At 35.0% G+C, this 27,500-nt stretch overlaps 3 protein-coding genes across 3 annotated transcripts in view; 2 read left to right on the forward strand and 1 right to left on the reverse strand.

Annotated features, from left to right (window-relative positions):
• LOC119583393 (protein maelstrom homolog) overlaps window positions 1-7,139 on the forward strand; it is an 11,282-nt gene extending 4,143 nt beyond the window's left edge. The window contains exons 4-11 of the mRNA XM_037931865.1: window positions 93-226; window positions 1,447-1,525; window positions 2,374-2,522; window positions 2,716-2,907; window positions 3,070-3,156; window positions 3,321-3,413; window positions 3,662-3,845; window positions 6,472-7,139. Of these exons, the coding sequence (XP_037787793.1) occupies window positions 93-226; window positions 1,447-1,525; window positions 2,374-2,522; window positions 2,716-2,907; window positions 3,070-3,156; window positions 3,321-3,413; window positions 3,662-3,845; window positions 6,472-6,521 (968 nt within the window). The 3' untranslated portion in view covers window positions 6,522-7,139. The remainder of the gene's footprint in view (window positions 1-92; window positions 227-1,446; window positions 1,526-2,373; window positions 2,523-2,715; window positions 2,908-3,069; window positions 3,157-3,320; window positions 3,414-3,661; window positions 3,846-6,471) is intronic.
• Window positions 7,140-8,055: 916 nt separating this feature from the next.
• On the reverse strand, window positions 8,056-16,230 carry LOC119583403 (cytochrome c oxidase subunit NDUFA4-like). Its single transcript, XM_037931875.1, has 3 exons — window positions 16,103-16,230; window positions 9,072-9,218; window positions 8,056-8,683 (listed from the first exon to the last, which is right to left on the reverse strand). Exons 1-3 carry the CDS (start codon window positions 16,142-16,144, stop codon window positions 8,621-8,623), a joined length of 252 nt encoding a protein of 83 aa, XP_037787803.1. The 5' UTR covers window positions 16,145-16,230; the 3' UTR covers window positions 8,056-8,620.
• Window positions 16,231-16,649: 419 nt separating this feature from the next.
• On the forward strand, window positions 16,650-26,566 carry LOC119583382 (vacuolar protein sorting-associated protein 16 homolog). Its single transcript, XM_037931856.1, has 19 exons — window positions 16,650-16,735; window positions 17,982-18,171; window positions 18,471-18,599; window positions 19,245-19,389; window positions 19,655-19,770; window positions 20,163-20,338; window positions 20,506-20,668; window positions 20,777-20,860; window positions 21,032-21,157; window positions 21,353-21,458; window positions 21,686-21,852; window positions 22,096-22,233; window positions 22,450-22,611; window positions 23,104-23,253; window positions 23,925-24,038; window positions 24,910-25,043; window positions 25,333-25,429; window positions 25,714-25,817; window positions 26,134-26,566. Exons 1-19 carry the CDS (start codon window positions 16,686-16,688, stop codon window positions 26,276-26,278), a joined length of 2,496 nt encoding a protein of 831 aa, XP_037787784.1. The 5' UTR covers window positions 16,650-16,685; the 3' UTR covers window positions 26,279-26,566.
• Window positions 26,567-27,500: the final 934 nt, after the last annotated feature.

Consider the following 27,500-nt stretch of genomic DNA (forward strand, 5'->3'; position numbering starts at 1 on the left):
GTTGTCATCATTATTATCTATAATGAAGAATGAAATAAGATATAACTATGTAACACACAGCTATAGTAATCATATGCTATTAAATTATCCAGCGGTGATCCCCCTGTCCTACGGTTACATGGCTCAAGTTTACTCCGATGCAAACCATATGCTCCTTGATGAAGAGAACACAAGTGGTGAGGAGAAGGATGATGTGGCTGTGGCCCTCAAGCAGTTTGTACAGGAAGTGAGTTTTGCATTGAGTGCCTGTTGTTTTTGTGGGTTGGACTTCTTTCCATTGGTAATGTAATTTTTACTGTTATTGTTTTCGTTACTGCTCTTCTTGCTATTGTCATTAATATTGCTGTTTTTACTCTTAATTTATTGTTGTTACTATTTTTGGTTTTGCTGTTGTTATACTATGATAATAATAATGATATTAGTAACAGTGTAATACTAATGATAATAATAATAATATTGATAATGATAGTAATATCGATAATAATAGTAATATTGAATATTATAGTAATAATATCAATGATGATGGAGGTGATAGTGATAATAGAGATGATAGTGATAAATGTAATGATGATAGGGATGTAGTAATGATGATGGAGGTGAGAGTGATGACAATTAGAGTTGAGAGTAATGATGATGATAGAGATAGTGATGATGATAGAGCTGATAGTGATAATGATGATAGAGATGAAAGTAATGATGACAGATGATAGTGATAATGATGATAGAAATGATAAAAATGATTAGTAATTATTGATTATTATTATAGTTATTATTATATTCTTTAAGGCTATTGTTATAATTATTATAGTTATTTTTATCATTGTTATTAGTATATTATAATGAGAATCTAATAATAATGATGATAATAATAATGATAAAAAATAATAATCATGATAATAATAATGACAAAAATAAGGATAGTGAAAATTATAATAATAATAATAATAATAATAATTTTTATTATTGTTATTATTATTATTATTATTATTATTATTATTATTATTATTATTATTATTTTATTATTATTATTATTATTATTATTATTATTATTGTTATTGTTATTGTTATTGTTATTATTATTATTATTATTATTATTATTATTATTATTATTATTATTATTATTATTATTATTATTATTATTATATTATTATTATTATTATTATTATTATTATTACTGTCATCATCACTGTTGTCATTATTGCTATTGCTATCTTCATTATTAATTTTGTGGTTTTAGGGGTCTCCTGGGTTTGTGTAACCATTATTACTTAATATTTTCCATATGTTTTGTTAATTTGGTTTTTGGCAACTTCACTTTAAAGTTATCAGATGCTCATACTGAAAGAAATTTCTTTTAGAGGTTCCGTGTAATATTTTGTTAAATGTTATTGTCTTGAAATTTAATATATAACTATGTATTTAATACTATCTCTTTATTTTTGGCAGGAGAATAATAGGCTGCCTCTATTATACACTTTGGAAGAGGAAATGCTACAGGCTGATGCAATCCTTAGTGGAATATGCGGTAACTTCTTCCTAGTTTTACTTAGGGACTGTGTATTTTGTTTTATTTATTTATTTATTTATTTATTGTTGTTGTTATTATTGTTATTGTTGTTGTTATTGTTATTATTGTTATTATTATTATTGTTATTATTATTATTATTGTTATTATTATTATTGTTATTATTATTATTGTTATTATTATTATTGTTATTATTATTATTGTTATTATTATTATTGTTATTATTGTTATTGTTATTATTATTACTATTATTATTATTGTTATTATTATTATTATTATTATTATTATTATTATTATTATTATTATTATTATTATTATTATTATTATTATTATTATTATTTTCAGTATTATAATGATGCATGTGGTATAATTATTCAGATTAATGTGCAGTGATATCCATTTCAGACTCAATACATCTGAACTAAAAAGTATATATATTTTTTATCATGTTTTTCTTTTCAAAGCTTAAATGTGATTATGTATTATACTCGGATAAGATGGTATTTTCCACAGTTTGCAGGTCTTTCTAATATTGAAAAGATAGCTTTTCATCACATAACTATGCATGAACCCATTTTTGGTTGAAATGATGAGTAATTTATTATTGCATGTTTTTACAAGTATCAACCATTTAATCTTTATTTACCATGTCCTTAGGTGAGTCCATCTTTCATTGAAAATAGAAGTCTTTGAAAGTAATCACCTAGCATATGATTTGATCTTTTTTTTGTGTGTAAAAAGTAGGCAGCCATATTTTTACTTTTTGCTTCATCACATTTCACAAGCTGATGCATGTTGCATCCTAGTGTTTAACTTCTATCTTTTGTTTATCCTTGTGCTATGAACAGGACCAGATTACTACAGTGTGTATTCCCTAGACCAGCTGTTCCAGCATTTGTACTCTGTGACTTTTGTTGACAATCCCATACCCTTGAGCATTGCTACTGATATGCTGACACACTGTAGCCTGGATTACCACCCATCCTTGCCATGTGGAGTAAGTTATGGATATGTGATTTTTAAGTGTGTTGTATTCTATAGTTTAATTTCTCACTACATAATTTGCATGTAGTAAGAAAGTGTAGCTTTTATGTGGTATTTTAAGCTTTGTTTTCATTTTGTCTTCATTGGTTTATTTGCTTTGATGACTATCTCACAATAACTTTTCTTATTTTCTGTTCTTATTATAGTGGCACCAGATGTACCAAAAGGATGCAGGTCGATACTGCTCTTTATCTTGTGCAAAACGTTGGGTGTTTCACATTTGCGATAACATGAAACTGTTAGACACCTTTGGGATAAAGCCACAGGAGGGTAAACACCTACCCCATCCCATCCCAGCTTTTGGCATTGTGGTAGATGTTCCCAGACACACCTTTAAGGTAATATTTAATGTATTTTAGGCTTGTTTGCTTGGTGAGTACTGGTAGGAAAATTCCTAAGTTGTAGTTCTGAATTTTTTTCAGAGAATGCATTATTTACTTTTGGTTTATATAAAAAAAATATATATAAAAATGAAGTAGTTAAAACTTTTGTAATTACAGGATTGCTCTCTAGAAAGTCGTGGTGCTAGTAATTCCAGGGTTGACAGATCCTATGTAGATGGTGCCTCCTCTCAACCATGGCAGGCGGTATGTGTTGTACAAGTAACTGCTATTCCTTTTGATGAATTTGCTGAAAATGTTTATATATTATTATTGTTATTCCATGGTGCATCTGTTATATGTATTTTCTGAGAAATTATTTTAGTTTTATATTCATGGTATATATATATAGGGTACATATGCATTTACAGGTTAATTCTTCTGGAAGTAGAAGCAAAGGAATGCAGAATAAACCCATGCCTGAACAAAATGATGTAGGATTTTCTTTCACAAGGAAGACAAAGGTTTTGTATCCATCTAGTTGTGTGTTCTTGAATATGTTTCATATATCTAAGTAACCTTCACTGAGTAAAGAAAAAAAAAAAACAATTTCAGATGAGTCTATTAATGGGTAAAAAAAAAAGAACTGATTTTTTTTTTTTTTTTAACTTTTACTTTTACATTTACTTTTCCATTGCCTAAATCTGGGATCTTTTCCATTGCCTAAATCTATGATCATTTCCAAGAATGATTATCAAGATCAACATTGCAGGTTGAGGCAGCCCCAACAGGAGCTCCAGCAAGAGCTCCAGCCAGACTCAAAGGATCTTGGAGTAATGCAGTTGCTTCCTCTTCTCCAAGAGCACCTACCATGGCAGCCTCCTTCTCTGCTTCAAGTGTAGACACCTCGTGTGAAGATGACTTCCCTGCTTTGGGAGCAAGGAATGGATTTTCAGGTAAGAATTATAGACTTCAGGGGTTTGGCAGTGGAGTATGTCTTTTGTTAGTGAATTATAAAAAAAAATGAACAGCCTTATTATTAACCCCGCACTGTTGGGTAACAGGGTCATAAATTCTGGTGATTTCTGGCAATGGACAGACACTGGGCATGGGAAACTGCTACATCAAGCTGAACATCCTGTTCCACGTGCTCTGGCGCATCGCCGCGCATACAGGTGTATCCTGCAAACCAAGCCGGTATACATGACCCCTCTGAAATGGATTAAAATGCTGGAGTGGGCCCTGCACTCCAAAATTAAACTCATTAAACTGCTCAGGCAAGCCCCTTCCCTGGTGACTTCTTCCATGGGGACTGTGGCCTGATGCATCCTTTGTGCTACAGTTGCTGTGCCTAATGCTGGCTTAATCATAATTTATAGCTGTATTTATACACTTTGTTTCGGGAAAAATAGTGACAAACTGAACAGTTGCAATATCAAATTTCTTATTAAATGTTTTGTTAATTTAAACCTACTTCAGTAACATAATCATCTATATGTTCACGTAAATGCACTTTTTTTTTAGTGAGTGTGGTGCTTTAAGGTGAACATATTGATGCATGTGTTATTGATGAAAGTTTATATAAAAAGAAAAAAAATTAAGAAATGCAATTTTGAGCATTTTGTCTGAGAATACTTCTGGGCAACATAAGTCTTTAAGAACAAAATATATGTTATTTATGTTGTTTAGTAAAATCAGAGCCTATAATATATTTTGAATAGAATTTTAACCCATCACTGCTGGGTCATGTGTACCAGTGTCATAACAATCCGTGGGGTACGCCTGTACACACAGCGATGCGCCAGTGTGTGAAATGGGATGTTTGGCTTGATGTAGCGGATTCCCATGCCCAGTTTCTGGCTGTTTCCAGAAACCACTAGAGTTTATCACACAGGGATTTCTGTTACCCAGTGGTGAGGGGATAATAAAATGCTTGTGTTCATATGAGTATATACTTAATTATCATTATTGGAGGGCTTGGTTAGGGGTGCTCCCAGCTACCCCACATTTGTTTCAGCACTGTATGTTGATCCTGTAGGGCAAGCAACACGTGCAAAATTTTAATATGGAAAAATGTGAGGAGAAGCGGTTCTTGGGAAAGCCTACCTACTGAACCTACCATATATCTGGAAATCTTAGGATTTTATTACTGCATTTGATCAGCTGTTTTTGGTGAATTTATGTAGACATCTTGTGAAATTAGATAACTTGAGAACCAGTTCTAGCAAGTTGTAAAGAACTATCTTTTCTTCCTTAGAAAAATAGATTGGCCATATTTGATGGTGTTGGGTAATAAAGAGATTAATAGAAAGATGTTTAAAGTATTATATAATGTTTAGAATACTTTTACATCTCTAAAAATGTGACTATTAATTGGAATGGATGGCAAGAATACATGCTATGCCCACTGTCATATAAGTATATTTATTGTATTTACATGTAGATAGCTCTGTAAATGCTTAGTCACCAAGGAGTCAGTTATTAATCCTACCTATCTCACCTGTTTACCTTTTCCTTGACTTTTGGAAAGGGTCTTTTGTATGTTTTCACTGTCCTTAATGTTACCACAATTTTAATAATTTAATGATTATATCATCAAAAACAATAATAACAGCATTGATATCACTTGTATTAAAAGAAAAATGCATTTTCCCACCAATTAAGGAATGAGGAAATTGGGATCAGTCACTAGGGCCTACTGATAGACTCCTTGGTGCTGAGCATATGTGGAGCCATCTGTATATAGCAAAATTCACAAAAAACTACAGGGGACAGAACATAAATTCTTTGGTGGTTGGGTTGGCAAGAATACAATGCCATGCTCGCTGTAATGAAATTTCTCTTATTACCTTAACACATAGATGGCTTAGTGCTTAGTCACCAAGGAGACCGTTATTAGTCTTACCTATCTCACGTATTTACCCTTTTCCTTTATTTAAAAAAATCTTCATTGGTATTATTTTATGGTCTTATGTTATTAATATTTTAATAACCATTTAATAATCATAATATCAGTAACAATAACAACAATGTCAGTATTAACCCATTGCTGCCGAAAAAATGCTGAGCTCACTCTGCACTTAGATGGCTCTGCTAGTGCTTACAAAGGAGTCAATTAGTAGTCTGTGACCTTACCTGATTTCACCTTTCCTTGAATTGGCGGAAAAAACATATTTTTTACTAATGCTATGAATATCGATGGTGTAATTTTTGTTACAAACATTATAATTACTATAATGTTATAAACATTAGTAGCAGCAAACTAAGATACCATCTGAGCCATCTGTATGTAACAAAGAAAATACATGGGACAGTTCATAAACTCAAAGTCATTGGGTTAAAATCTTTCATGCAGAAGTATCCACTGTATCCTGAGTAATCTTAAGGCATGTCCAGATACAAAGGCATGATCAGTCAGCATGCTTGAGAAGTGACATTAAGAGTGGGCAGACTACTGGTTATTTGTGAATGAATTGGTTAAGCTAATAGTCTGCCTACCTCTGGTGTCACTTGTAGGTTATGCTTGCCAATCAACTTGGAAAGATTTTGTACAAAAAAATAATTTAATGAATTTTCTTTCAGGCAATAGTTGGAACTCCCCATCTCATAAGAGAGGCCAGAAGAAGAAATGATCTGATGGGTATTTTAGCCTATAATTTTTGGTGAGGATAAAGTATGGATTTCCCTAGTTCATCAGGAGGAAAATATTTTTTAATTTTTCCTCCACTTTTAGTTATGGAAGCTTTATTTTGTGTATAGGTGAAGATTAATTTTGTTGTATTGCCTTTTACTGTTGGTAAAAGCTGTTGTCTTCCAGAAAAAAGAAAAAAAAATCCATCAACATTTTTTTTTTTTTTTGCTACTTTGTTTCATTTTGATGTTGCTTTAGTGCTGTTTGATTTAACATTATTAAGCCTACATTTGAAAAGTATTGTATAAGTTCTGCTCCCAATATAAAAATGTTTTGTTCTTTTTGATGCACTTTTGCAAACATAGAAAGTTGAATGGTTTGTGTTTGATGCTTAGAAATTTGGACAAAGCTTTGTAAAGAATAATTATGATTGACTTTATATTAAGAATCATCTTTTAGTAAGATAATCATGGGTTACAAGAATATTAGTCTTGTTTTTAGAATGTATTGTTTAGCTCATTTATATTACTAAATTCTTACTTTCTGTCAAGGAAATGGCTAATGCTATTGTAATTGTGCCAACCATTAATTTTAATGTAAAGAATAAAATTCCATTTCAGTCCTTGTTTCACTCCTACACCACTTGGAAAGCTGTATGAATTTGACACATCACTTGCTAAGGTCATGTATATATATAATATATTTTTTTTTTCTTTTATAACTTTGTCTTTATGTGACAAGGTTTTGTGCCTCTGGAAGGTTAAACTGCATTACAGTTCAAGAGAGGCTTGCTTCTGTTATATAGTTGACATGTATTTGAAAATTTTCTTGCACCTTCAGCTTTATTTTCAGGAAATGTTTGGATGTTAGCATAAGAAAGCATGAGAAATTCTTGTTCTATGAATGTCAAGGTGATAAGAGTATATACACTTAACTCTCACTTATTCTGTTTCAAGACTGTGAGAAGTGGTTTGCCTTGAAATATTTAAGATAGTCTAGTAGGAGTACTACACAAAGAACGTGTAGTTTTTATAATGCCAAGTTTAACCCATTGCTGTCAGGAAATGGCATGTCCACCGAGTTTGTTATTAATTGCATTAAAATTAGATCATTCCACAAGTTCTTAGTCACCAAAGAGTTGGTTACTAAGCCTATTTATCTAACCTGTATGACCTTTTCCTTGATTTTTAAATATTCTTTTATATTGCTATTAGTATTGTCAATAACACTATAATTATGGCTAATTAATATCAATAACAGCATAGATAGTAAATAGCATGGAGGGGGGATTCTCTAAAACTCAAGGAGAGGAGAAATCAGGTGAGCTCACCTAGGTTTACTAATTGATTCCTTTGTGGCTTTGCACTAGTGGAGCCATCCGCGTTTATATATTACATTCCGGCATTAATAGATCAGTAGAACTGCCTTTATTTGAATAAATTTCACAAAAGACTTACTGAACAGTTTAGAGGTAATCACTACTTTATATTTATAGTCAAATGGTGTAAACAAAGGTACTCTAAAAATACAAAAAATATAGTAAACCAATTTATTATATATGGTACATCTGAAGGTGGTCTTTATACACAGTTAACTGTACAAATTATTTAAAAGAACACTAACATTTAATAGATGTTATCCCCGACTCTTTCCACTTTCGAGTTACATTTGAATGACAAAAAAATAAGCAACTAATTATTGTCTGGTCACAGTGCAGTAATACAGAAGGTTTATTATTGTCCTCTGTCACAGCAGCATTGCAATGGCAATATTTCAAACTGAAACTACCAAAGGAACACTTATGGCTATGGTAACAAGTAGGGAGAAATTAAAATTTGGATCTCAAATAATTGATGATAATGTTAACAAAGTCTGTATAGTAAAATTCTAACCCTGTAAAAAATTCAAATTAAAAATTTTCACCATCCAACAGCAGATTAGTACAACGAAATCCCGCATTGTCATCCATTTCTTTCCCCTTCAATCATTACCAAAACCATAAGTATCTTGACCTCTCCCCCTCCCTTACCAACAGTGTATCATCCCTATTGGTAAATGAAAGAGGTGATCTCGATTCGGTGGTGGTTTCGTGGTGTCAAATTACTCAGTGTACTTGGGGACAGGTGCCCTGTAGGTTGAGTAGTCTCGAGTAGGGGACCAGAACTGAAAGAGATGGGAAATAAAAATACTGAAAATATTTTGTTACTACAAACTTCTTTTAGGCTGATACATTATCATTTACCCTCAAATATTAATAAGCTGATGTTATTTTACATTGTTTACACCACTTGTGTAAAAAACAAAATGAGTAACCTTGACACAAACATCACACATGGTAATTCTGCAGACGTAAAATGTCCACATCAAACTCTACTTACTCTTTTCATCTTATATGTCTGCTGTTAAGTGCAGCAACTTAGCTGCAAAATAGATATTAAACAAGAAAATAACTACTCAATGTCAATTATAGAAGTGGTGAATACGAGGTGCAGTCGAGCACCAAAAACCTGAACAGTAAGGATTTTAAGATAAAAGCTCTAGTATTCTTTACCTTGTACTGCTTGTTAGCCCACTCCTGCTGGGGTTCTGGGTTACTGTTGCGGTTCCAACTCACATCAGGGTTCCTGAAGGCCAATCGCAGGGTGTAGAAGGTTGCACCAACCACTCCAGCTCCCAGACACACATACAGGGGAATCAACTGCAAGGTAAAGTAAATGCTGTAGGTAATTGTTATACAAGATAAGACAAAAACATTTATCTAAACATCTATCTATCTATCTATCTATCTATCTATATATATATATATATATATATATATATATATATATATATAGAGAGAGAGAGAGAGAGAGAGAGAGAGAGAAGGCTTTACACAAATTTGCCTTTTTGGAGCAGCAGTGAGAGCACAGTCATGCTCTGAGGAAGCAATGTCAAAGCACAGATGCTGGTGACCTCTAGCGAGAAACCAGGAATTGGTCACCAGGTCATGAGAGGATCCGCCTAAAAACAGAACTCGGACACAAACCCATCCCACTTGTAAGCTTGGCTGACCTTCAGGTTTACTGCTGCGCGACCAATGCTTCCTAGCCAGAATAAAGGCAAATACGAGTGCGAGTGAGCGAGCGTGTGTGAGTGAGAGTGAGTGAGTGAGTGAGTGAGTGAGTGAGTGAGTGAGTGAGTGAGTGAGTGAGTGAGTGAGTGAGTGAGAGTGAGTGAGTGAGTGAGTGTGCGCGCGGGTGTGTGTGCTTGCACGCACGCGCGCGCACTCCCCTTGATGCATGCACGCACGCACGCGCACTCCCTCCTTGATGCACGCACGCACGCGCACACTCCCCTTGATGCACGCGCACACGCACACTCCCGATGCACACACGCACGCACGCACGCACGCGCACACTCCCGATGCAAAGCACACGACCTGACAACCCGCACGCACGCAGCGCACACTCCCGATGCACCACGCACGACACCAGCACACTCCCAGCACCACGCACGCACGCAGCGCGCACACTCCCGATGCCACACGCAGCAGCGCACACTCCCGATGCACGCACGCACGCAGGCGCACACTCCCGATGCACGCACGCACGCACGCGCACACTCCCGATGCACGCACGCACGCACGCGCACACTCCCGATGCACGCACGCACGCACCGCACACTCCCGATGCACGCACGCACGCACCGCACACTCCCGATGCACGCACGCACGCAGCGCACACTCCCGATGCACGGCGCACACTCCCGATCCGCACGCACGCACGCGCAGGCGCACATCCCCGAGCACGCAGCACACACGCCCCCACCGAACCCCACACACACCCACCACGCCACACAAGCCGACACAACAACTCCCGATCAGCACTACGACATGACGCAGCCATTTCACACGATGAAAGATGACACAGACCAACCTAAGACACCACGGCAGCCCATAAGGCCGGACAGCCGATACGACAGCAAGTTCAAGAGAACAAACAAACAAGCGCATCTGCAGTCGCGCTCATACGTCACGTAACTAGGCAAGGCAGAGGAGAAGATACACAGGAAAGCAAGACACACGACACATGCATAAGTCCCATACAGGAGACAAGAACGATGACAGCAAGTCAAGGAGAAAAGAATAGAAAAAGGAGAGCAAGTAGAAAAAGGAGACAAGAAGAATAGATAAAGGAGAAAGAAGAATGGAAAAGGAGAAAGAAGAATAGAAGAAAAGGAGAAAGAAGAATAGAAGAAAAGGAGAAAGAAGAATAGAAGAAAAGGAGAAAGAAGAATAGAAGAAAAGGAGAAAGAAGAATAGAAGAAAAGAAGGGGAAGAATAGAAGAAAAGAAGGGGAAGAATAGAAGAAAAGAAGGGGAAGAATAGAAGAAAAGAAGGGGAAGAATAGAAGAAAAGAAGGGGAAGAATAGAAGAAAAGAAGGGGAAGAATAGAAGAAAAGAAGGGGAAGAAAAGGAGAAGAAAAGTTCACTGGGGGACATTAGCATCAAAATAATGGTAAATCACTATCCAGTGTAAAAAGATAGATTGAAAAAAAGGACAACTGAGAAAGAACAGAAAAAATGCATTGCGGAAGAAGGAAAAATATTGCTTTTTCCCCACACTATGTGCTAAGAATTCCCAGGAAGTTTCACAACCGTAGTTCATGTCAATCAAATCTTGCACGACAAGGCAGCCCAAAAAAAAGAATAGGAAAATTGCCTTCAGCTGCCTGCATCTCAAGGTTAGGCAGTGAGAGTGCAACTAAAGATGCCAGATATTCTCATCTTGTCTCCGTTCTTCCAATGCCATCTTGCGTATTTACTGTTGCCCATATTTCCCCCCCTCATGAAATGTGTTGTGAAATAAATGATTTCTGTGTAAATGTGTGCAACTAAGATTTGTTTTTTTTTTATACATATTAAGAATATAATGTCATCATTTTTACACTATGCAAGTTTGTTGCTGGATATAAAAAGCAGACTATGAAGGGAAAGTTCCTATGTCTACACATTTTGAAAACAAATAGGAATGATCTAAATCACTCCAGCAGACCACAAAAAACTGCAATATCATCCTAACCAGAATTTTACCAACATGTTCATTCCTTCAAAAATCACTCTGAACTACAAAAAGTATATGATGAATGTGGAGTACAAACTAAATCACTCATGTGATTAACCCTCCACCATATAATCTTGGCCTATATGAAAAGAAAGATATTTAGAAAACCTTCCTCTTATCTAAAGTTTTCACCCAAAGAGCAGCATGTCACCGGAAATCTGATATGGCTTTCACTTTCATGAACATGTTTTATAAGTATGGTTGACCTGAAATGGAGACCAGAGGTTTCCTGCATAAAAGGCACACACAGACACAGACACACAAAAAAGTCTATTTTCTATTACCATTAGTGTAAGCTCCAAGAAAGAATTGCAAACAAAAAGGCCCTGTCATATGAAATAAATGAATAAAGGCGGAAAAACATGGTAAATGTTGACACGTTTCTGTCACTCCAACAAGTTTTTGTTTGCTGTCACTCACTCTGACTTTCCACTTTGTCTTCCATTTTCTCCATGGCAAACTATCCTGTTCCTTTTTCATTCACCTGACCCACAAGGCTTAACATCCTTACAATCCTAATAAAACTAAATAGCATTATCATACATAGAAAGTTGGGACAATAATTACAATTGTTAAGAAATAATGAAAATTACAGAGAACTGGTATAAAATGAAAATTTTCCCATTTTCAAGTTTAATGTTTTACTCCATTCATGAAATCTTTTAAAATGAACATTACTATTATGATAGCTCCATATAAATTTATGCTATCTTTATAAGGGAAGAAAAAACAAACTTTTTAATGTAGCTGTCATTGCTGATAAATATGCTGTCTCACTTCCCTTTAAGGACTAAAATATGCATTACCAAAGGCCTCTTGTTTATGATTGGGAGTTGTGCACTTCCCAATTATAGCCGAAGTTAAATGTAGAACCTGAAACCAGGTTTAGCAAGTGAAACTATAAAAGTGCTGCTCTGTTATAAGCAGAAGCCAATTTGAGAAACATTTTCCTCGAGTCAAATACTGATCACAAAGATCACAAGTTCTTAACAAATGCTCTTGGGAAAATGCAAAAATAACATTCAACATGAAAAATACCACCAGGTAAACAGTACTTGAAATCTATCATTCAGTGAATCTTATTTATTTTTTTTTTGTTTTGTTTTGTGACATTGTTACTGCATGTTGAAAATAAAACTAAGCCAAACTGTCAATGTTTGGCCTAACACCAAGGGTTGACAAACCCTCTCCATGGATACTCTTAATAATAAACTGACAAGGGACGTGACAAACAATTCTATCATCACGTATTTGTATTTTCATTGATTTTATAAATTCAACACATTTAAATTCTCATTGTTATAAAGGTAAAAGAGCAATTCAATTGTCCAATTCCATGGAATGTTCGCATAACTATCATTTCTGACACAATAAAAATAAATTGCATATGCTAATCATATGGACTCATAAAAGTATCTTGCACTACATTCATGGGAGAATGGGGAATGGATATTGTTATAGGGAAAGAGAAGAGGAGAGGAGAGGAAAGGAGAGAGTTTTACTTATTTCTAAAACCTGGAAAGGTACTTATGAATGAACACATATTTCATATATTTCTTTTATGAGAGAGGAGGTAAAGGTACAAATTCTGGGTATCTACTATGGGCATCCTAAAATAAAATATTTTGCAATTTTGTGGCCCCTTGGATGCATTTTTTATATTTTTTATTTATTATTTTTTAAAGGTTTCTATAAGGCTCAACCCTCAATTTTTACATTTCTTACAAGGAAAGGCAAAAGGAGATAATTTGAAATCTTCTAAAGAAAAAACTAAAATACACATCAAGTCTGGTTTCAAATTTATTGTTACCTAGTGCCAACTAAAACCATAAATGTATAGAACATATGAGGAATCCATTGGATTACTTAGTACTGTATGGGGAATAATCTGTAGTAAAAGGTTTTATTCTCACAACACATAAAAGGGTGATACTGACCCTAAAACAATTAAAGGGGGCATGATAGTGGGTAAACATATCCTGATAGATTATGTTATTACTACCTATACAAACCCTCAAATGAGATTCTCAAATGGTCTTCACTCCATGTAATTATTCTGATAAAGGTAAAAAAGTCATTCTATGAACACTGGAAGAGCACCAATAGATGAGGGCCTTTACAACTGCCTCTACACCTATGACACTCCTTGCAAGCCAACTTCCATCATGTATATTCTAGCAAGATGAAGCTTGGATCAATTCCTTATTTAATGATTAATTGCTGAAGAAGTCGATCAGCATCATACTAGCTCAAGTTGTGGTGGTTTGTAGGCCACTGAAGTATTGTTGGGAGTGATGGTTAACACGAACGGAAGAAACTGATCTTGCTGTCCGATTGAATAGAACATGGCAGTGTCCACTTGGGAACTGCATTTTCCTTGTGTTCATTGGACAAATTTTGGCATGTTTTCAAGTTTTTTTTTTTTTTTTTTTTTTTTTAAAGGAACGGCTTGTCTTTTTGAGAAATTGACTTTTCAATTATTTTTAGGAAACAAAGTTTTCTATTGTGTTTGGGGCAATATTTGGTTCCCTTTTTAGTTAATCATGAGAATACGGAATTTTAATAAATATGAAATGCTACTAAAATGAAACAATATACAAACTAATTGACAATGCCAAATTTAAAGGCTGAGACACATAATTACGTCAATATTAAAATAAAAGGCACCAAAATTTGTTGCTCGAAGAGAAAGTCCCATTCTTCGCTCATCGGCTAAATCATTTACACGTAATTTTACACTGATTTAATAAAGTCAGTCTCCAAACAATATAAAGTACAATTATATTTCATTAATCTAACTAAGTTTTATTATACTTATTTTATGTGTTTTGGTAAGTGTTTATGCTATTCTGTACAATAACCTTGTGGGCATGCGTATTTTGCCACCGGGAGATTTGACAGGCCGTGCGATGCCATTCATAGAGAAACACCAAAGAGAAAGGTTTCATTTTAAGTATTGCATCAATTCTGGGTCATTTTTAAAGCCATACAGTGAATATACAGAACAAACCATGGAATTCTGACCATAGACATAATCGAAGAAAGTTTCGCTATATAAAGGTATGTGTTTTACTGTGGGGATCCAATGGGCCCCCAGGATAACATTTATGCCTAGCCAGGGGGGTTTTACCCCCCTGGACCCCTTTGGTAATATATACACCTTGACAGGGGGCTATGCCCCCTGGATCCCCAGGGTAAACCTTTATGTAGTGAAACACCGAACGTTTCTTCAATTCTGTCTCTGGTCACAACTGCTTGGTTTATAATTTTTTTGGTATTTAGGGCATTTGATGGGTTCAAATATCAGGCTGTGATAGATACTGTCTATTTGTTCTGTATATCAACTATATGGCTTTAAAAATGACCCGAGAATAGACAGAATACAATTAAAATGAAACATTTCTGACTAATGTTTCTCAGTGAATGCCGTCGCATGGCCTGTCAAATCTCCGGTGGCAAAATGCACATGCCCACAAGGTTATTGTACAGAATAGCATAAATAATTACCAAAAAATGTAAAAGTAGTATAATAAAACAAAAAATGCATATATGAATGCGAGAAAACATGCTGATAATTACAAAATACACATTCTCACAAGCGCATAGTAATACATGGACAAATTGCTATATCACAGTAATGAGTTACGCGTCACATTTGTTTTGGTCCTCGTAAGGGAAACATGGATGATGACTAATAAAATGAAGGGTTGATCTTCTCTGTCCTGTATCTCCCTTATTTTCGATTTGCGCGCCTTTTGCCATAGATGAAAAGTGGCTTATTTTTTGTCAAGGCAACCATTCCATACACTTTTTTTTTTTTTTTTTTTTACTGTACTCCCGATTGACATACATGGAAAGTTTTCCCCTTTTTCCTCAAACTCCATAGTAGCTCGTAGTAACATTAATCCTTCCATATATCTTGCCATTGCAACTAATTCTGTATCATTCTTGGTTACTGCAAATACAATTAATAGCTGGTTTTCTTGGCCTAAAGCAAATATCCAAAGACACTCATCAAACACCAACCTACAAATGTAGATTGTTATTTATATGAACTTAAATCTAATTTCACAATTAACATTCTCATGATGTATTTGGTTTGGTAATAGTATCACTACCACTGCCTTCCTCAATTCACATCAATTTAAATTGCCTGACCTATTTATAGTACCGCATTTCTTCACTCTATGGACAACGTTATTTATATATAAAGAAAAAAATCCAAAAATCTAACCGAATGAATCCATCCCACACAAATACACGGGAAAATATGAAGCAAAAGGAAGTTTAAAGCAACAGCAGAGGATCAAGATGTTAAAACAACAACAAAATCAACATTGCGTCATTGGCCGCACGTACACCACCGAACCCGGCATGTTTCTGCTAGTCCTTTATCGAATCTTTTTCGGCTTCAACACCAACCCATATCTGGTAATTTAACCACAAACCGCTCACACTATAAACATTCGAAAATACTTACAGCGGGGTGCTTCTTCAAACTAGCGATTGTGAGGCCCTGCATGTTGGAAATTTGCTTGAATGCAACTTTTCGTCGTCAGTAACTGCGCTAATATGGCGGAGGTACAGCCTCTCAGCTGATGACCTATCCTGGCAAGTATAATGCAACTTCATCACCTTTCTATTACTGATAAAAATAGATAATTATATAATATATTTTTTCTTAAAATTATCTATAAGTTTAATTGGTACTTAAATTTATATTTTATACTTAAAATATATATTTGTATTCCAAAATATTAATAAGAACGAACTCATAGTTATCGCTTACTCTTGCCACCGGGTAAACATCAAATTGACTCTCGCAGTCTGTGAGCTCTCAGCTGATGCTCTCTCATGGCAAATGTAATGCTACACAATCACCCTTCAATTGTTCAAAATATAGATTATAGTTACACAGTACTTGAATTTACAATAATAATTACAATTTTATTGAAGTATAATTTAAATATAATAGCCAGCGATTGTATTTCTTGCTAAGTTATTAATTATAAAGAATTACCTCCTTATCACTCACATTTGCCATGTGGTAAATAACACTGACTATGGCATTCATCTCTGACTGGACGCAAATTGGCAGCGATGTGTTTTACAGGTATAATATTCCCTTCACGTTGTTTCACAGTCTGAAATTTTGGCCTTAGGCTTTACGTGAAGAGTGTATAATTGAAACCTTGTGTCTTATAATGTGGGTCAGTTAGTGACAGTTCCGGTAGAGTGGAAACCGCCCACTTCTAGCATACTAAGGAATTATTTTAGTAATTTCTGACTTGTCTTTTTAGATAAATATATACATTTGTCTTTATGTTTCTTTAGTCTTTAGCTCCAATTGTATTATGTATGATTGTGATTTTATAAATTATATGTGGTTATTTATGAATTAAAAGTAATTTATGGAGTTAGGCTATCGAAATTCCCTTTAAATTTGCACCATTACTTTGTGTTATGGTAAAGGCTATCATATCCTCCACTTCACATCTATGGAGAAGGTAGAGCTAGGAAAATATGGTAGCCTGTGCTAAGCTGCCAGGGAGTCTGTGTCTATGGGCTTAGGTTTAGTGGCAAGCAAGCTGAAAATCATGAGCCAAGAATCATATCGTAAATGATAAAAGAAAGATGGAAGATTTTTCTTTAACCTAAAGACTTTGACCCTGAGGCCCCTCCCAGTTGTCTTATTTACCTAGCTGGGTACACTAAATTCAGACCCCCACCTTAATGGTATATTTCCCTAGCCAGATGACCCCTTCTAAATCACATATCTTGTGTGGTGAAAAGCTATCTGTATAAAGGAAGGGAGAGGCTTGTTCTGTCCTGCTGACGGGCTAGAAGTATCACATAAATATCTCCTAATTCTTTAAATTATTTTTGGTGAAATTAACTTTTAACAAAATGATTACAGTCTTAGGGAAAACACTAAATTCTATGTTGCACAATAACTATGCTCCTATGCAATGGAAATCAGAGGTTCATTGTTACTCAGTTACTGAGTACTGAGAACACTTTTTATTCTTTTTAATTGTTGCATTATTTTTTGTTTCTGTATTGGTGTTGTGTGTTCATTCCTCACTTCACCTCAGTTTTGATTCCAGGCAGATATAAGCAATGATCATTTAAACCTCAGTAATATTTTTACTTCTTGCTCATGTTACTTGCCTTACTTTGGTAGAGAATGCCACAGTTTTTCTCTTTTAACAGAAATATGATAAATGTCTCACCATTTTTTTAGTCAAAAAGTTTAGTTAAATCTAGAAATAACTTTATAACTATACTTTGTATACTTTGGAAATTTCAGGTTGAAGATTTTGTTTAAAAAATTGATCTTATCCTCCTTACTATTCCAGAAAACATGAACTCTACACGATGGAATGGGGTGGGGGGATTAACCTGGGCGACTTCATGGTTGCTGCAGCATCTTATGGGGGTCCCATAGCCCTTACACGAGATGAGACCAAATTTACCAAAACACAGCAGTCAGGAAAGCCCATAATTTTCGTCTTTAGCTCATCAGGGAGGAAAATTTCATCCTTTAAGGTGATGTCACAACTTTTGTTTGATGTTATAAGAATTCTTCAAGGTTTTGAGATAATTCTAGTGATTATGATATTTGATTGATTGATGAAAGTATATATATATATATATATATATATATATATATATATATATATATATATATATATATATATATATATATATATGGCCATTACTTTTGAAACTGTACTCATCACCAACTGAAACAAAGTAACGGGATAATTATTTTCTCTTTCAATCACACATAGGACTAAATCACAAGATAAGGATTTTTTTTTGTATCTGTATTTTTCATATGTTAGTGGATGAGTGGCTACCTGCTATGCCTTGGTTGGTCACGCAGCGAGGACCTGGTGTGTGTGCAGGAGGATGGCGCTGTGTCACTGTACGACATGTTTGGCACTTATCAGCACACCTTCAATATGGGACAGGTGTGTAATGAGTAAGGGAGAATTTCTCATTTATGACAAAGTAAAAAATAAAGGAATGAAATACAGAGTGTACTTTTTGATTTTGTTGATGTGTCACATTACACTTTTTAGCACACCTTCAGTATGGGACATGGGCCTGATGAGTCAGATTGAGAATAGCTAGAATGAATAAGAATAAGATGAAGTATAATAAGGATGAATGAAATAATATTTTATATAGTACTGATTCAATTTTGATTATACAAACTTACTTATTTCATCTTTCTAGGTCTAGATTTGCAGGAATTAGTTATCATATAAAATTTTCCTAATGACAAAGGTGCTTTAGTCACACATTGAAATAGGGAATGATATAAAGATGATAATCACAAGAAAATAAATTGCAAAACAAAGTATTCTTTATGCTAATATAGCAAACTGTATAGTGAATATACAGTAGTTATTTTGTGGAGAGGAGAGCTAAAGTTACTATGGTTGATTTACAATATAGATTGTCCAGGTGTGATATGCTATTCTCCCATAAGGTTCTCAGTAGTAACAGCATATGTGGTCTTGTATGGTAACTCCCTGGAGTTGTATAGTAAAGGCATTTGCCAGAGTTATACTAAATGATGCTATAGGACTAAAAGATTAATTTCTCTCCAGGAAGTCAAAGATACTCAGGTCCAAAGTGCTCAAGTTTTCACCAGCCACCGAGAAACAGGAGTAGCTGTGCTGAGCAAGTCAAACCGTGTATTCATAGTTAGCAACATCTATGAGCCTCGTACCAGGAAGTATCCAGATATTCCCAGTGAGTATTTGATTTTTATGCATTGGTATGTTTGTTTGAATGGTTTATTCGAGATGATGTTATAAGATCTTTTCACAAAGGTGTTTTTTGTTATTTAGGTTGTGTGTATATCTGTGTATATGAAATAGTTATTTATATATTTTTTTCTTAAAAGGAAATTTTCAAAGAACATGTATCTCTCTCCAGAGACTTATTATTTGGTTATTAGACTAGTAGTATAGTAAAGTAAAAGTCACATTGATATTATAACTTATTTCTACTCCAGGTGGTGTGGTGGAGTGCTGGTGTGTGATTCGCGAGGAAAGACACACAAACGTCTTAGTCAGTCAAGGAAACAATTTGCTTCTCCTCAATCATCTGGATCAGCGACCTCAGGCTTTGGTATTTTCCGCTTTGGTTGATTTTTAATTGAATCTTTTTATGTCATTTATATATGTGTTCATGTTTGAAGGATTTAGCTTTTGTGATTTTTTTTTAATAGGTATTTTCTTTTCTCATTTTTTTCTTGTTTTACTTGTATATTAGTTAAATTAATTCTTCATTTATTTGTTTATTTATTTATTTAATTTACACTCAATTTTTTCCCTTCCTTCCTTTCTTTTTTAATTTCAGTTAGTGATATGCTAATAGGTTCCAGCATGCATGAGTAGATGTAGAATATAAATTTGAAATATAGAGCAAGGAAACAGTCTGAAGCTGACAAGTGTTGTTCTTTTATGTATGAACAATTTACATAGACAGAAAGAATCAAATTATTGTATATTTTTCACCAGTACCCTGAATGGAATGAACCCGGAGGCTGCATTGTGGAGATGGCGGTTTCCAATAACTCCCGTCATGTGGCTCTGCTGTCTGACACCGGCAAGCTCTGGATTGGCTCTTCCGACATCCGCATCAAATACTGTGAATACGATGTGAAAAGTCAAGTGAAGCCAAAGCAGATTGCTTGGTAAGTTCTGCATGACTGTCTGAGGTAACAGGCTAGAGAATTTACCTATCCTGTTTTTGCGATGAATTGCATTTGGTGTATTTTCTTCTCGTGGATTAAGTTCTTTGTGTCTGATTTTTATGTAGTTGGTTCCTTCAGATATTCCTTTAACTATACTTCTTAACCAGGTGTGGTACAGGAGCTGTGGTGCTACTGTGGGACATGACACTAGAAGTAGTCAGTGTTAATGGTGATGCCACAAGCTACTACTTAGATTCTGCATCACATTTAGTGCAGGAACCAGATGGTGTGAGAGTGTTAGGCAGTACTGCTCATGATCTTCTACAAAAGGTAGGCTTGGAAACACTCATGAAAATATTGCACAAAAATGTGAATTATTTTATGCATGTGTTTTGCGGTTACATTAAAAATTGCTGAATGCCAATAATTTTATTTCAGGTGCCATTGGTTGTGACAGAGACCTTAGGCATTGGCTCTATGGCTCCTGGCGCTCTCCTCCTTGAAGCAGCCAAAGGTTTCCAGGTACTGGTAGCTACAGAATCTTTTAGCCATATATACAAATGTATTGTAATGTTTTGATGCTATTACCTTTCTTGCAAAAAAAAATTTATAATGGAAAGTGTATTTAGATTTTGTCATCCAAATTTTGCAATCAGGTTTATTAAGGAAATATCTGATGTTTTGTTCCTGTAGGAGAGGAGCACAAGAGCCAATGATTGTCTTGCCATGATTAAGGACACTCTGGAGGAGGCAGTTAATCACTGTCTACAAGCAGCACAACATGAGTATCGGCCACAGACTCAGAAAATGCTGCTTCGAGTAAGAATTCTAGAATGCTTTTGTTTGTATTTTTTCTCGAGAAAGAAATATGTTTATGCTTGGAAAACAGAGTGTAAGTGAATCATAGTACATCAGTTTTTAGTTCATTCTTGTTGATGCAATGAATAAACTTTCCTAAGGTCTTTCCTTTTTTTTTCTTGAATATTAAAAGTTTAAAAATTTTTTCCCTTACAGGCTGCATTGTTTGGAAAAAGCTTCTTGCCAGAGATCAATCCAGACCCATGTAAAAAGGCAATTTTTACTCTTAGAGTACTCAATGCAGTTAGGGATTACAGAGTAGGTAAGTTTTTAAAAATATAGTATTTGCAAACCTAAAAATATAAGATTAAAGTTTCATGCAAGTAAATATAGTGACCTCAGCATTCTTAAAAGGTTACAAATAAATCTGGGTTTTTCTGGAGTATGTTGTCATCCTCATAGTAGTGTGATACAATCACTTTTTGCTCGTTGAGTAACAGTGCAAACAAGTGTGTAAATATCACCAACTTTTCTTTCCCCAAACAATAGGTTTACCCCTCACTTGGAACCAGCTAGAACATCTTACCCTCCCCGTGTTACTGGACAGGCTGGTGTTTCGAAGATTCTTCCCCCTAGCCCTTCAGATTGCCTCATATCTCAAGATGCCGGAGTCAGATGGTGCCTCTCGCATACTGGCACATTGGGCATGCTATAAGGTATGTATTTGTGTGTGTGTGCTTGTCATTGTGAGTTTATATATTCATTGTGTGTATGTATCAGTGTGTATGTTTATGTCAATGTCTTTGCCTCTCAGTGTGTCAGTTTTTCCCCTCCATGCCTCAGCAATTTAGTCCAAACCCATTCATATTAGCAAAACCTATTAACTATTCATATTATCAAATTTTCAGGTATCCATGAACCTAAACAAAAGTACTAACTATGACTACCATGTCCTGCAGGTATTACAGCCATCACAGAAAAGCGATGAACAGATAGCAAAAGAGATAAATAGTAAATTGGGCTACACGCCAGGGATATCATACACTGACATTGCTAATCGAGCGGACCAAGCAGGCAGGAAGCAGCTTGCTATAAAGGTATGGAAAGTGCCAGGAGTGATAGGGAGGTGGATACTGTATTTTCATAAGTGTCTTATAAAAGACTGCTAAATTGTAATGAATGTTTTCAGACAAAATTTTAGCTGATTATGTGGGTTAATTCTTAAACTTTCAGATCATTGGACTTATGCATAAGATTTATTCATAGTTTCATCTGGTAGTAATGCAATATATATTATTTATTTTATGTTTCAGTTGATTGAGTATGAGTGCAGAGCAAAGGAACAGGTTCTGGTCCTGATGAGACTAGGGGAAGACCAGACTGCACTGAGACGAGCCCTACAAAGCGGAGATACTGACCTTATTTATACTGTGCTGCATCACCTGCGGCAGAAACTCTCATCTGGGGATTTCTTGGTAAGCATCAACTTCTGTCCAATCTCTATGTGTAATGTTTTTTTTTTCTTTTTCACTGCATTAAAAAAATGTGTGATAAATGTTGGATTGTAGGATGTAATATTTTTTTATTGAATTTTATGTGATATTAATGCTTCATTGCTAATGGATGTACTTGTTATTATTTGTTTCTCCTTTTCAATTTATGATTGATTGAAATAAAACAAGATTGCAGTTGTGACTTGTATGAATGTTAATATTTAAGGCCTTACAACAGGAGTATGTATTTTATTTTATTTAAGTATATTTATTTTGTAAGTGAAGGGTGTATGACTTGAATATCTATTTTTTGCTAGCATTATTATTAAGATTCTAAAAAATGGTTGAAATGATCTATATTGTCTTTGTTATATGATTATTATTGTTATTATTTTTCCTTTATATTATAGTTCTTATTTCATTACCAGTATCAGTTCTTGTTCATGTCTGTGTTTTTATTCATCTTATTCTCAGATGTTCATCCGGAATTTCCCAGTGGCCCAATCGCTCCACATCCGCAGCTGTCGGGAGCTGGACATGGAGCAGCTGCGTGACATTTTAGTGCAGGAGGACGACTTCCATGGGCAAGCTCTCCTTAGAATCAAAGAAGCTTACATGTCCAATGTAAGCATTTTTTTTTTACACCTCATAACTCACTACCTTTATTATTATTATTATCATCATATTATTATTATTATATATATATGTGTGTGTGTGTGTGTGTGTGTGTGTGTGTGTGTGTGTGTGTGTGTGTGTGTGTGTGTGTGTGTGTGTGTGTGTGTGTGTGTGTGTGTGTGTGTGTGTGTTATAGCCTTTTTATTCTGAGGACCCCAACCAATTTATAATCACCTCCATGGTTCCACTCAGTTACTGTGAACTTCTCAGATTCCGTTATTACTAGCTATGAATAGTGTAATAGTGTTAGTAGCTATAGAACAAGAACACTTTATAGAAAGGTTCCAATTCATTGACATGTGAGAGAGAATTATATGTAGGTACTGTCGGTGAGACAAACTTTTGTTTGATTTGACTTCATGATTTTCTTATTGCTCCATGGCCTTTTTGGTTCTGTTATGTTTTTTTAAAGACAGATCAGAAGGATGAACCTTAAAGAGTAGGTTCTAGGAAAGTTGAGAGAGAGAGAGAGAGAGAGAGAGAGAGAGAGAGAGAGAGAGAGAGAGAGAGAGAGAGAGAGAGAGAGAGAGAGAGAGAGAGAGAGAGAGAGAGGGATGAAAAAAATCTTATAGAAACAAACTCTTTTGTATTAGTCACTAATTATCTGTACATACTAATAGAGAACAGATATGAGGCAAGCCTCCCTGCAAGGCGCGGCAGAGCTCTTCAGGAAAGCTAAGAATGAAACTGCTTGTCAGATGACGGAGGAACAGGTCAAGCTGGTCAGGTGGCAGGTGGGTTGAGTGAACTATTTATTTATTAATTTTATTGTTATTATTGTCATCACCATCATGACCATCATCACCATCACCATCTCCATCTCCATCTCCATCTCCATCTCCATCTCCATCACCATCACCATCACCATCACCATCACCATCACCACCATCACCACCATCACCATCACCATCACCATCACCATCACCATCACCATCACCATCTTCATCTTCATCTTCATCTTCATCTTCATCTTCATCTTCATCTTCATCTTCATCTTCATCTTCATCTTCATCTTCATCTTCATCTTCATCTTCATCATCTTCATCACCACCACCATCACCACCATCACCACCATCATCATCATCTTTTTTACTGATGGTATAGTTATTAGGATGACTGTTATTATGATTTTTTTTTCTTATGTGCAAATTCATGTGGATGAGGTTATTGGACTCTGGGAACTGATTAAGTCCCCTGGGTAAATGAAGTCAAGTGTGAGAGTTTCATGTACAGCAAGTCTCCATTAAGTAGCTCTCATGTGAACTATAATTGCCACAGACTTATTGACTAGTGTAAGTAATTAAGGGCTTAATGAGATTCTATTAGATACTGAGAGAAAAGAGGATTCAAGGTCTGTTGATATTTTCTGAATTTTGTGTTTATGATTTGCTAACGCTTATTCCCTAGTACTGTTAAGTTACGAGGATTAAAGTGAAATTCTGTGTTTTCTGTTATATTTGTTAATGACTTGCTTATACTTGAGAGTCAAATTTTAGAGGATGATTTGTATTCAGTGAGTTTGTTTTAATATGAGAGCAGTTTCATAACAGATCATCTAACCAACAAAGATACATCTACTATTTCATTGTTATATCTATTTCACAGGTAAGACTGGAAGACAATCAGCACAAGCCTTACGTTAACAAATCCCTCTACGATACTCTGCATCAGCTGTTAATCGATGGCCAAATTAAAGAAGCCGAGAAGTTGAAAACGGAGTTCAAGATACCGGAAAGGAGGTATATATATATATTTTTTTATGAGATTGCAGAATAAAATTTTTATGCATTATATATTTGATTTTCTTTGTATGAATGATGAAATTGTATAGAGATTTAGTAAGTAAGATTTGCATATTGGGTTATATATAAAAGATCTTTGCTGATCTGCATTTTATTCATTAAGAGTAAATAACTAAATTGATATGAAAAAAATTCTTTGTAGATTTATTTAAGGGTTCATTTTATTAAGGATATAGTTGTTATTATCATGATGTATTGATATCTGCTAATGTTTATTATTCTCCAGGTATTGGTGGTCTAGGGTTCTTGCTCACTCCCAGGCTGGCCACTGGGAAGAGCTGTTAAATTTCTCAAAGAATAAGAAGAATCCAATTGGGTTTGAGGTGAGACGTAGTTTAGATGGACTGTTCATTTTAGAGATTAAAGAAAAAAGTTTCCTCTTTTTATTTATAAGTGGAATGGAATTCTTCATAGCATGCATCAAATTCTTCATCTTTTGGATCTATTTGTGTGATATAAAGAGAACAGTGAATACCTGTTTAGAATACTTTTCAATTCTGTACTGTAATGTTTGACTTATATAAAGCGAATCTGTCTCCATTGTATCTGCTGAGCAATTTATTTCTTTTCTGCTAATAAAAGACTAAGTGGCCATTATTTTTCACAGCCTTTTGTAGATGCCTGCTTGAAAAATGGAAACAAAAGTGAAGCCCAGAAGTATGCAATGAAGGTAAAAGATGAAAATAAGGTGACATATCTCATCAAATGTGGGTAAGTTGATGCTGGTATTTTTATATTGATATATTTATTTTTATTATAACAGTACACTAAAGTAGATTCTGTAATGTATCTTACTTATATCAAGACAATTATATTACACTTTATTGAGGTTTGACTCTTAAGCTATTTTATTTTCAGTGTACCACAATTTCTAACTGTGATAACAAACTTTTTAGAGTTGTATCCACACATTAAGATCAGAATTTGAATGTGATTGACTATGAAACAGGTTGTTTACTCCTGTTTCACCCTGACTTTATTCTCCTTTCAACATTCGTCTTTAACCTTGGGGCCACTCCCCTAACAGACTCTTAGAGGAGGCAGTGAAGGTGGCACAGGAGCAGCGCAGTGCGTCGGGCTTGAGTGAGGTCCTGGCAGCATGTGGCTCTCAGCACCAGGCTCTCCAGACGAAAATCCAGGTGCTGCTCAGTGACTCTTCCTTGAGAAATTAATCTGGGAAGGACTAGCGATAAATAGGGATTTTTGGATGGGGATGCAGGGAAAGGGGGCGACTTTTGATACTTTTTTCAGAAATTGTAATGTGTCAGTATGAATTGATTTTTGGCATTGTTCGAAACAGAAGCCTTATAGTGTAATTGTAATTTGATTTCAAAGACAAGTGCATATGGTCACACTCACACACACTTGCACACACTCTCACACAAATAGACATATGCTCACACAAACACACACACAATCACACAAACAGACACACACGCATACATAAACACACACACACACACACAATTACACACACTCACACAAACACACACACACACACACCCACACACACACACACACACACACACACACACACACACACACACACACACACACCACACTCACACTCACACTCACATCACACACACACACACACACACACACACACACACACACACACACACACACACACACACACACACACACACACACACACACACACACACACACACACGTTTAAGTATGATATGTATGTTTCTGCCATTAGATTATGTGATCATGAAATTACTGATGTAAATATTTTTTTGTCCCAGCGACTGAAGCCATGCCAAAGACATATATTACTTTAAGAAAGAAGGAAACTGTGAAATACTAAGATTATTGTACAATTTTTGTTAGCCTGAAGCTGTTGAAAATAACAAGATAACATCCCATAAATATATAAAGAAAGGTTTGGTAGATCTGAAAAGTTAAAGTTTGGTCACAGTTATTGCTTGTAATAAAGAAGTATAATAGTATTCAGTGTTTATGAAAGTTTTTTTGTTTGTTATATATATATAAATATAAAGATATATAATTATATATATATTTTATAAAAAAGGGGGGCCCCGGTTTTTTGGGGTTTTTGGGGGGGGGGGGGGGGGGTTTTTTTGGGGAAAGGGGGCCCTTTTTTAAATTTTTTTCCAAAAATTTTTAATTGGGGGGAAAAAATTTTTTTTTTTTGGGGGGGGGGGTTTTTTTTTTTTTTTAAAAATTGTTTTTTAAAAAAATTTTTCCCCCCCAACCAAAAAAAAAAAAAACCCCAAAAAAAAAAAACCCCCAAAACCAAAAAAAAACCCCCCCCAAAAAAAAAAAACAACCCCCCAAAAAAAAAAAAAAAAAAACCCCCCCAAAAAAAACACCCACACAAACCAACCCACATTTAAAAAACACACACCACCAAACAAAAAAAAA

Source organism: Penaeus monodon, chromosome 2 (assembly GCF_015228065.2).
Source record: "Penaeus monodon isolate SGIC_2016 chromosome 2, NSTDA_Pmon_1, whole genome shotgun sequence".
NCBI lineage: Eukaryota > Metazoa > Arthropoda > Malacostraca > Decapoda > Penaeidae > Penaeus > Penaeus monodon.